This window comes from Diabrotica undecimpunctata, chromosome 7 (assembly GCF_040954645.1).
Source record: "Diabrotica undecimpunctata isolate CICGRU chromosome 7, icDiaUnde3, whole genome shotgun sequence".
Lineage (NCBI taxonomy): Eukaryota > Metazoa > Arthropoda > Insecta > Coleoptera > Chrysomelidae > Diabrotica > Diabrotica undecimpunctata.
Genome location: NC_092809.1, coordinates 3,460,453 through 3,472,902, shown reverse-complemented (window position 1 = coordinate 3,472,902; position 12,450 = coordinate 3,460,453). Strand labels below are relative to the sequence as shown.

General features: G+C 33.9%; 1 protein-coding gene across 3 annotated transcripts in view; it reads left to right on the top strand.

Moving 5' to 3' along the window:
* LOC140444904 (proton-coupled folate transporter-like) overlaps positions 1 to 12,450 on the top strand; it is a 123,364-nt gene that overhangs the window by 70,170 nt on the left and 40,744 nt on the right. For all 3 annotated transcript variants that reach the window (XM_072536588.1, XM_072536589.1, XM_072536590.1), the window contains exon 2: positions 67 to 1,051. In XM_072536588.1, the coding sequence (XP_072392689.1) occupies positions 67 to 1,051 (985 nt within the window). The remainder of the gene's footprint in view (positions 1 to 66; positions 1,052 to 12,450) is intronic.

Here is a 12,450-nt window from a genome sequence, read left to right as displayed (position 1 = left end):
CTATATAATTCAGATTGCACTAGTAATATAGTGTGCTAAATAGCTAATATAGTATGTTTATTTCAGGTTCTAAGAACGACGAAGCGGAGGATGAGCGAGGCACAGGAGGCCAAAAAGGTGGCCCAAAAAAAAGCTTTCAAGGAACTGGAAGCCAACTCTCAAGCAGTAAATATCGATGGCATGACCTGGAGGGATCGCTACAATTTTTTTGTCGAAAATATTACGGTAGAACCTATGCTCGCCTGTTACATCGTTCCTAGTGTCCTCGCTAGTCTTGCTACACAAAACCTTAACCTTGAAAAAGCCTGCAGAGTCAACTTGAGGTATTCAAGTGAAGTTTGTGATGCCTTAACGGCGAGAATGACCGAGAATTACGCTATAGAAGAGAGAGAAGTTCAGCAATTAGTGGCAAATATGGGAGTCTGGAAGACGATGCTTCAAAGTGCTTTACCTGCTTTTCTCATTATGTTTATAGGCTCTTGGAGCGACCGGTGGGGAAAAAGAAAGCCATGCATGCTATTTCCAATAGTCGGCGAGTTCATGACCGTGGTAGGTCTGATGATTTGTACATACTTTTTCTACGAACTGCCCATGGAAGTGTCTGGGCTTATAGAAGGCTTCTTTCCCGCTATTACTGGTGGATGGTTTACCATGTTCATGGGCATATTTAGTTATATAGGTGACGTTACGACTTTGGACGTAAGGACGTTAAGAATCGGCATAGTTAACGTATTTTGCTCTCTCGGTATTCCAATAGGACTTGCGCTCAGTGGAATTCTTTACAAAAAAATCGGCTTCTACGGTGTATTTTCTGTATCAGCCATCATGTATATAATAGCGTTCTATTACGGGTACAAATCTATCAAAGAACCTAAGAAATTAGACAAGCCTACGTTACCCGATAAACCCTGTGCTTTTATTAGAGACTTCTTTAATGTTCGTCATCTCTTGGATACTTTCAGAGTTGCTTTTAAAAAAGGAGAAAGTAAGCGAAGAAAGAAGGTGATGTTACTCATGTTGGTTGTGATGGTAGTTATCGGACCTATGCACGGTAAGTTATTATTATTATTATTATTATACATAAGCGAGGGCAGAGGAACTAAGTCCCTATTATGCCCAAAAACAAAGAAATTTCATTAATAACCTACTAGTAAAAAAAAACAAAAATTACAAATAAAAGAAATAAAATTACAATTTTTGGTTTAAAAGAAAAACAATATTTTAACTATAATGTAAAATGGTCAAGTCTGTTTTTGAACGAATTGGTAGAGGGAGCAGAGACAATGTTATCGTTAAGGTTATTTCAGCACTCAAAAACTCTATTTGGTAAAAAGTTCTGCCTTGATCTTATAGAAAACATTTCTTTTTTCAGTTTGAACTGATGACCTCTGAGGCGTTCATCTTGATTAATGATAAAAATTTCATCGAGATTTCCAAAATTGAATTTTAATATTTTAAAAGTTGTAATTAAGTCTCCACGTTGTCGGCGAAGTTCGAAGGAAGTTAGGTTAGCCATACTAAGTCTTTCTGCATAGAAAGGTCTTCTCGGTCCCAGAGAAATTCGGGTAGCTTTTCTTTGGACGTTTTCCAACATAGTTTTGTCTCGAACCAGATCAGGATACCACGTTGGTCCAGCGTATTCAAGTATGGGTCTTACGTAAAGAGTGTAAAGTTTACAGAATGATTGCATTGAAACTCTCGAAAAACACCTCCGAATAAGATACAGTCTGGAGTTCGCACGTTTACAAATAGAGGTAATATGGTCGGACCAAGTTAGGCTGCTGTTTATGATAACACCAAGATCGTTATACGAAAACACTGAATCTAATGGCTGCCCGTTTACAAAGTACGGCACAAGTGGGTTATTTTTACCAATTCGAAGCACTACACATTTTTCGGCGTTTAAGGGTAGTAACCACTGGGAACACCAAGTTAAAATAGAGTTCAAGTCCATTTGGAGTGTTAGCTGGTTTGTCATTGGATTGGCATATATTTTTGTGTCATCAGCGTAGAACGATATTTTACTTGAGACATAATAAGGAACATCGCTGGTGTAAACCGTAAACAGCAGAGGTCCAAGGACGGAACCCTGAGGCACTCCACTTTCCACTAACCTGTCCTGTGAGAAAGATTCGCCAACTCTAACTTTGTAATATCGATCTGTCAGAAAATCATCTATCCAACGAAGTAAAGTACCGCGAACTCCGAAATATTCTAGCTTATGTAGAAGTCTGCGCTTAGGTACACGGTCAAAGGCTTTAGAGAAATCTAGATAAACAACGTCGACCGGCTGCGAACTGTTAAGGGATGACGTCCAGTCGTTAACACAATGTAAGAGGTTGGTTAGAGTAGAGCGACCAGAGACAAATCCATGTTGTTGTGTTGGAATAACATGTTCTTGGAGAAGGAATTTGGTCATCTCCTCGGAGATAATGGCTTCCATAACTTCCATAAGTTATTTGTGTTGAATAATTTGTACGTTAATTGTAAAAAATATTTTTCCAAATATTTTCTTAGGGTTTAGCATAAGAGTTTAGTTTACCAAAAGAGCACTAGGGTCGATAACATCTAAACGCAGCAGAGGTTGTGCTGCTTGGGACTGGAAAAATTTTGTAGGAAAATCGGCTTACCTCGACGTAGTACACTGATAACATCGAAACGGTGTAACGTATGGTTAAGTGTGACAGGCCACATAGGATTTAACGAATACAATACGATGGCAAGCAAAAAACATGACGAGGTTAACGTACACCTGGTTCCTAAAAAAGCTCCTTTACTTTCTTGTACTCCTCCGTATATGTGCCTAAGTATTCTTCCTTCAAAGCGGCCTAACAGTTCTTCGTCGCTTTACCATAGTCCATGTCTCTGACACGTATGTCAGGACAGGTTTAATAAGAGTTTCATATATTAGTATCTTGGGTTTTCTGCTAATTATGTGTGGTGTTAAGAGCTGCTTTAGTCCAAAGTAAGTTCTGTTCGCCAGTTATCTTCTTCTCTTAATTTCTACGCTTACTATGTTGCTGTTATTTAGTTATGTTCCAAGATATATAAACTCCGAGACTCCTTCAAATGTGTGTGCTTCTGTCACCAGATCTTGTGGTGCCGCTATTTGTGTGCTGTTCGTGACCTTCATGTATTTTGTTTTGGATACATTGACCTGCAGTCCCATTGTCTTCGCGGCTTTTTTTAATGTTTCAAAAGCCTGAATCAGGTCTCTTTTTGTCCGTGTTATGCCACGTATTTTCGACTTTGTTGTATAGAATGGAAAGGTGGACACTACAAGTGGATAATATAAAGAAGTTGGAATCGTTTGAGATGTGGTGCTAAAGAAGGGTTTCAAAAATACCATGGACCCAACGAGTTAAAAATGCAGAAGTGTTAAGAAGGCTACAAAAGGATTGTGAGGTTATAAAGAACATCAAAACAAGAAAGCTGGAATATTTAGGCCACATTACCAGAGGTGCGAAATATGAGATATAAAGGCTCGTAATGCAAGGTAAAATTAAGGATAAAAGATCCATAGGAAGACCAAGAATGTTCTGCCTAAGAAACCTAAGAGAGTGGTATAGTTGCCGCTCAGTAGATCTTTTCAGAGCAGCTGACAATAAGTTACGGATAGCTGTGATGATAGCCAACCTCCGATAGGAGAAGTAACTACCAAAAGAAGAAGGTTGTAAACTGCAAACGGGTTTGCCATATTGCGCTCATTCTGTGAATTCTTATAAATATATACTCCGCTTGTATTCAACAGCAGTTAACAGCGATAATTCTCTATAAGTACCTGCCTAATACTTTCATTTGCTTCTTATTCTCAGCGGTAATCAAACAATTAATCATTTTCTGATGGTACTGTATAATTATTTTTTCTTTCAATTCACTCGTGTATGAATAAAAACATTTATAGTGTTGAAGTTTTAGACTATTTTATGTTAGGCCAGTTGGAAAACAATAATTCAAGATGTAAAAATCTTAACCATACAAAAATATTTTTAATAAACCCCTTGGTTGTAAAGGGTAAATAAGATATTTAAATTCATATATAAACATACTCGTAATAACTTATGTTACTGTTTATTAGATTCGTCCGCGTCACTACAAATAAAATCTGTTTTTAAATATATATATTTTTAAATATCTCTTTCGATAGAAGCTATGTTTCTATTTCTTCTTTATTGAAAGCAGTGTTGGGAACTTTCTCCAATTTCCTGCTATGATATGGAGCACTGACCATCACCACAACTGTTTTTTCTAGCAAATTAGAAATTAGGTTATGTGTCAACCGTTTTTCAAAGAGTGAGCCATTTATTTCGTCATGGTAATCTTGGGTGTTTTTCTTTGCTAGAAAAGTCAGCTCTGCTTCACTACCAAAGGCATTTTCATATCCTGCATGTAGGAGGACAAAATGAGGACCATAAGCTGGAGGAGCTTTTAAACCTGTAGTCAGGTCACGAACAAATGCATCTCTATGCGATTTAATGGACGTGTCTACCTAGTTTTTTAATACGCTGTGACTTACATTTACCAATGACTCCTCTAAGTAGATGATATTGTAGCATTCTTTGCGATATCGACGAATAAATCGTAGGTAACGACCATCCCATGAAATTATCTCCTGCTTCTGAATTAAAATCGACTTTTTACAACGTTTTTCAAACTTAAACTCGATATTGCACGACAAACGATATAGTGAGCTTTTTGAAAAATTGGCAAATGCTCCACAGCGTTTACTGAAGCCAAAACAAAGTTGATGGTCGGTGGTCTATTTTTCCGATAGAATTGGCGCATTATTCTACGGATACCGCTCTTTTCTGTCTCATCGAATTTTTTTTTACGGGACGATAAAATTTTACCGGTTTCAGGCTTTGTCTTCGATTGTTCGAGGCCAGCAGGTGATGCATACTGCTGGCGCACTTTGTAAATACTCCTTGCAGAAACACCACTCATTTCGGGCAGAAGCGTTATTATATTTGATAATGAATCATTATCACGGCAATCCAAATAATAGTTCGTGATATTAATGATTATTTGCTTTTCTAAATCACTAAAATGTTGCCCACGTTTCCGTGGAACAACTACGTGCACCATTACTAAATTTATCCAACCGACACTATAGAAATAATCGCAATTTTCAAAGTTACTGCAACTTTATAGATTTGAACACTAATCAGATCATTATGGGGAACGTTATTAAATATGTTTTCAATTCCTAATTTTCCTGGCAGGCATTAAAAAGAAATTGTTTACTATCCATGTAATTACTAAAATTTCATTTCTTCTAATATATACTAAAAATCCAATTTTGTGACGGAATTGTTGAGAATCTCTGATTGTATGTTGTTCGTACGGTTGCTGCCGTGAAGAGCGGCAACGTTGACAAGAAAATTCTCATTTATTTTGCATGAACGTATCCTTCGTACACTGCGTCGTATGTCTAAAATACGCTATAGAAATTTTCAAAAGACAAATAGCAGTGTTTTTAAAAGTACAAGACTTTTTATTAAACAAATCGGGATGTGGTACTCCGGGAGTGACCGAGGAGGGGAAGCTTTCTTACCGTCTACGTATGAAGCGATGGTTTTTTATTTAATTTAAGTTTAATTGAATTCAAATCTATTTAAATCGATTCAAAGATCAAACCTATTTAAAATTACTTAGTATGTAAAATAAGTTTTTAAAGTACATATCGCAAAATATTCACGAATATCATGTCTATATTATTAGTGGAAGTATTACATAATTGTAAAGGAACATAAACATATATCAATCTGGTACATTTTTATTAGGTACAATCCTTGAAATCAGAAGGTAACAGAATACAAAGGAAAATGCATCTCAAATATTATCACAGCTTTTGCACAGCTAATTTCAAGAATAAAACGATTAAAACACGTTTTTTGCACCAGGGTCAATATTTTAACTACTAATATTTATAGAATTATGGTTTATTATCATTGAATATTAATAAATATAATTATTTTAATAACTAAAAAAAAACATTTAAATAAGATCATTGACATGATTATTCATTGACATAAAGATTGGCCTAGGATAGTGACACGATACGCTTTCTATATAATAATTAGATTTGAATAAGTTTTATTTATATATAATATATATAAAATTATAATAAAACTCATTTAAATCATAATATATATTATAATCTGCTAAGTTTAAATTAAGTTAAATTTAATTGAATTAAATTAAATTAAATTAGATTGAATTTCTCAGGGTTCTTTACTACAAAACAAAAATATTTTAAAATTAATGGGAAAAACCCCGTAGTTAAAAATATTTTACCTTCAATTCGTGTATTCTAATATTTTCTGGATTCTGGCTTTTTTTAGGATAGACAAGGGAATAAATATTATATGCACAATTTATGACCTTTTTAAAAAAAAAAAAAAACACCATTTATTTATTCTCCTTAAGGTGCCTTCTTTTTCTTCGAAGGCTGCGATGATTTCTGCAAATTCTTCCCGATTTTGGGCTTTCCTTCAGTTCTGACAGACGCGTTTTGGTTCCAGTAGAGTTCACGTATTGTATTAATGTTGTTTGGATCCAGGTTCTTTTTTTGCAAGCATTTTATTAGCTGATCGTGTTTAACTTTGTCAAAAGCCTTTTCATAATCTATAAAGCACAAGTAGACATCTTTTTGTTGATTCCGACACTTTTGCATGAGAACAATGAAACTAAACAAAGCTTCTCGAGTTCCCATACCGTTTCGAAAGCCAAATTGTTCCGGACCCATATCTTCTTCACATTTTTTGTAAATTCTGTTAAGGAAAATTTTTAGAAATAGCTTCAGAATATGGGGCATGAGACTTATTAATCGAAAGTCTTTACATTTTTTGCGTAGTTTGATTTGGGTATAGGCACAAACGTAGACGTTAACCAATCTTGTGGAATTGTACCAGTCTTGTATATACTGTCTTAAAAGACAGTCTGTAAAGAGTCTTGATTTATTTATTCTATCTATCTATCTATAGCCCAAAATCTATTTATGTGTTGAATATAGACCTCTCCCATTTGTCTCCATTTGTCTCTGTCTTCTGTTTGTCTTTTTCACATTGGACATGCGCTTTGCTCAATCTCATCTTTCCATCTCATTTGCGGTCGACCTCTTGATCTTTTTGCAGTATATGGTCTCCAGCGGCCAATTTCTTTATTCCATCTTCCATCCTGATATCTTTCGTTATGCCCAGCCCATATCCATTTTAATTTCAATGCATGCTCGATAGCGTCTGTTGTTTCGGTTTTGCATCTTATCCACTCGTTCCTCTTTTTATCTCTCAACGATATTTCCAACGTTTGTCTTTCCATAGCTCTTTGAGTTTTCTTTATTCTATCTAAGTTGCTCTTGGTACACGTCCACGTCTGGCCACCATATGTCAGAACAGGTAGGACGCATGCATTAAATACATTCGTTCTTAATTTTAAAGGTATTTTTTGGTTTTTGATAGTATATGAGAGTTTTCCGAATTCCCCAAATACCCCATTCTTATTCTTCTGGTTATTTCTTTAGTCTGCTCTGATAGCTTGTCCTGAGTAAATATATTCTTGGACGTGTTCTATGTTTGTTCCACCTATGGTAATTACTGATCTGTCTTCTGTATTAGTCATGTTGATTGTTATCACGCATTAGATACAAAATATTGTGAATTACAAATTTTTCTCTAGCAGGTAAGTCAATGCTCCTAGAATATTTACGAGTTGTTTTGTTGTCTTCGTGATACTCAGTCACAGTAAGATCTTCTTGAGAATCTCTGAAAGTCTTCATTACAGTTTTTAGCTTCCTTTCACTTATCCCGAGTGCATCACAAATGCGTTGATTTATACATAATAATGACTTTAAAGGTCCATCATTGTCTCTTTTCATGGTAAAGTAGTTATGCACATTTGCAATGAATTCATCAATGTCCAACTTACGTCTAGGCATGACGGTCACTTGAAACTACACGTTTGAATTACAATATACTGAGTTTAGATCAATATGACAGAAACTTTCTAACTGTTGTGCTTAAGAGGTAAAATATAATATAACCGTTTAAAAAGATCCTAAACCTAAATTGGTTGAAAACCGTACAGAAACAAATGAAACAGTTTCCCACAAATATTTTATTTTTAGTACAAGCATTTTCATTTGAAAATAAGATAAATATATTTACCAAAACCCTAACTTTAACCTGTAATCATTGACGTCTCAAAAACGGTACACTCTAACAGACATATGGTAAATCTAACCATCACTATTTAAATTGACAAAATGTTCTAGTTTACTCCGAAGTATTTTTTAACAAAAATTAAAAGTGATATTTTAGTACTTTGTATATCTACTTTGAATATAAATTATCCTTATACTTTGTCTCAAAGTGACTAGTCTGTACAGGGTAAGATATGCAATGCTAAACTTATGGGAATTTCGCCAAGACGGCAGTTTTATGCAGTGAGCGATGGCGTTCTCTATTGTCTATCTTTCAAAATAAACGAAATAAACCAGGAGTTCTCAACAAGTCCTCATGTACAATTTTATGTAATTTACAACTATCGTTTGCTAATAATTTTACATAATACTATACATTATTTGTTTCTAGTAGTAACTTATCAACTTTATCTTTTATTAGTAGCAGCAGTATAATAAAATGTGCATTAAATAAACATTTGTTTCATAGTTTAAAATAATTCCGGTAATTTCTACCAACTCCCAAATTTAGAATGTTATTTATGTCCCTGCGGTGCTAATTACCGCCATAATGTGTAAGAAAATTGTAATTATGGTTGATATCAACTGCAAATACTTTCTTCTAAGTTATTCAGTAATTAAGAAGCAATAAGAATAATTCTTGTACAGAATATGTTTAAAACCTTGATACATCCAGGGCCTTAATTAGTCTTTATTTGTTCTTCGCAGCGCGTAAACATATTCGAGTTACGATTATTTGTACGATCTTGGATGTACTGTTACTATTTTGTTATTGTTATTATTTGTTGGTGGCTGTTGTTGTGATTTGCTGTTGGCAATTATTGTTATTTTCTGTTGTTGGCTATGGTTATATTTGACGCCGAATTTTTACCGCAAAATGGAGAAAATTGTTCAATGGAAACGTGGAAAAGCTCTGAACTTTCAGAGAAGCAGATACTAATAAATATTATTAATTATCATCTTAATCAGAATAACAAAGATTCTGTATCAAGTGTAATTAGGAAAGTGTCAGAAATGAGTGGTGTTTGCGAAAAGAATCTATTTCGCATACGACAGGAATACTCATCACCTGATGGATTACAATCTCCAAAAAGCAGGCCCAAGAAGCGAAAGGTTGTAATTCTCGTGACCTTGATGAAGGTGTCAGGAGCCAAATTCGTAGAATAGTTTATAAATCTTTTCGTGACAACATACCACCAACAATAAACACCATATTAGCTGTTGTAAATGTCGAAGAAACTTTGCCCAACTTTTCACGGGCCACGCTACATCGCTTGATGAGTGATATGGATTTTGCGTTTTTGGCAAAGAAAAATACTCAGGACTACCACGACGAAATGGATGGACCGACCTTCGAAGATTGGTTCGAAAATAATTTAATGCTAAATTTGCTAGAAAAAACTATTGTGGTAATGGACAATGCCTCCTATCACAGCAAAAAGTCGGAATAAATTCCCAACAGTTCAACACTAAAAAAAGATATTGAAGAATGACTTCTGTCAAAGGACCCATTTTTTTGAAGAAGAATACGTAAAATGCGAGTTAATTGATGTAGTCAAGGCATTCAAAGCAAAATATGACAGGTACATAATAGAAGATATTGACAAAAAGCACAATGTGAAGATTCTGAGGCTCCCACCTTATCACTGTGAACTCAATTCCATCGAAATGGTTTGTAGTGAAGTGAAACGGTATATAGCTGGACGCAACGCGAATTTTAAAGAAGCTGAAATGCGAAATTTAATTACAGCAGCGTATCAGGTCTTTACGCCAGAGAAATAGAAAAACTACGTAAACCACGTAATAGAAACAGAAAAAAAATGTGGTAAATTGACAATTTGTTGGATGATATCGAATTAATTATTATAAATATAAATAACGGAGATAGTGATGACAGTGACGATAATAATGATGATGATGATAGTGAAGCAGAAACTAAATGTGACAGCGATTGACAGAAAAAGGAACTAAATATAATGGTGTACAATTACGATTACTTACACACGAAATTAAATACAATGACTTCTTTAATTTTCAACTTATTTATTCGTTTTATTTTCGGATATTGTTACTGCCAACATATACAGTGCGGTTTTTAAAAGTCCTTCCCCCCTTAACTTTAGAACGGAACAATACATAAATAAAACGTTTCTTTATATTTTAGTTTTATTTTATTCGATTTTATTTAAATCTATAAACAAATGGTTTGTATCGCTAGAACATACAGTAGAATTAAAAACAAACTGCTTGTGTAACATAAATAAAAGGCATTTCTTAATTTCTATTTTATTTTAATTCAACCCAAGTATGTTCTAGCAAATATTATTTATGTTTGAGAACCACTGACAGAAGGAAGCCAGGCAGGGTCGTTAGTGGGCATTAGTACTTAAGGTACCCTCAACACAAAAGATAGATTAGGCTAAGTAGTAAGAAGTGACGTTTATTTTAATACAAGTTTGCAAAGAAGTATGGCATCGATGTTGTGCATTTACCCTGTACAGACTAGTCACTTTAAGACAATCTATAGCCCTGTAGTATCTGTTTCAGAAAAAAAAATTATTGAACAAGTAGGTGAAAGAAATTTACGTTAAATAACATTATGCAAGAATACTATTTATTAAAAAAAATGTAACAAAATATGCAAAACTATGAACAACGGGTTAATGACACATATATTTATTTTACACCTAAAATTTAGCAAAGTGTTAAACATTATGGAGAACTCCAGTGCAGTTTACCGTGCCTTTTACTACAACGAAAGTGTTTCTGCGAATTCCATTAATCGTTTAGAGGTGTAAGTTGGTTGAATGTACTGTACATCTATAGTTCTAGGAGGACATGACACGTATAAGAAGAGGAATGGATTTCTATCAGAGTATGACTCTAAATCTGAGTGCTTTATTGCTGATAGCTTACGAATAAGTATCTTAGTGAATGTGATTATTAGGTCTGATAATAGATTTAACAATAGAAATTTGTTTTTTGTGAAATTGTACTTATTCGAAAAACGTGCCTCGTATACATTGTGACTATAATCATTGTAATTATTTAATACCCGCTTAGTGGTGACCTTGGACCAATGTGACAATCAGTAATGTTTTGTGGTTGATGCTGTATATTTCGAAAATAAGGAAATAACAGATTAATTTCGTAGTCTCATTGCTTGTAAAAACGCTCTTATGATTAATAGCAAAGTTCATAATTTTTTAGTGACCAACGAAACGGCAAATAGCTAGATAATTATATAACAAGTCAGTAAAATGCCAACAAAAATATTTTGTAAATGAAAATTCATGGAATGTTCGATTTGATTATGCAGAAACTATCGCTAATTCTTTAAATACCAGTGTATGTGTAATTCATATTTTGAAAGTTTATCTAAAGCAATATTGGCCTTATGTAAAAAATATCGTTAATGCTGTATTTAATTTTTGTCTTTTTCACGATAATATCCCATACATTTAATACGGAAAAGGCAAACGGATATAAATTAGAATTGGAAATAATATTCATAGACTTCAAACAGGCATTTGATTCAATTAAACGGAAATGATGATCAAATGATCAAAAAAAAATAATTAAAAAATAAAAAATTCCATATAAACTAAGAAAATTAATAGAAATGACAATGAAAACTGCAAAAATAAATATAAAGACATAAAGAGGAGAGACAGAGGAATTCAGTATAAATAAAGGGAGAAACAAGAGGATGATTTTCAGAAACAAGGAGATGCCTTATCGCTAACGCCCCTATCAAACGCTATTTAATCTAGCATTAGAATATATACTACGAAATATGAAATAAAATAAAAATAAAGGAAATCTCAGAACAAGAGGTGGTCAAATAATCGCATATGCAGACGATATTGCTATTATTGCAAAGAACAGAAAAATAATGAAAGAAATACTAGAAGAAATAAGAGAGAACGGGAGGTAATGAGACTAAGAATAAATTATGAAAAGACAAAAATATTAAGACTAGGGAAAAGCCAATATAAGAAAAAAATCAAAATAAGAAGGTCTGAGTTTAAAGAAGTAGAATATTTCAAATACCTAGGAGTTACAATAAGCAAAACCGGAGAAAGAATGAGAAAGATTAACATTTATAACACCATAATTCTTCTTCTTCTTCGTCTAGCCATTCACGTCCACATCTGAACATAAGCCTCTTCAAGTCTTCCTTTCCATTGTTTTTTATTGTACGCTACTTGTAGCCAATTTTTCCTGGCAGTCCTTTTCAGATCATCTGT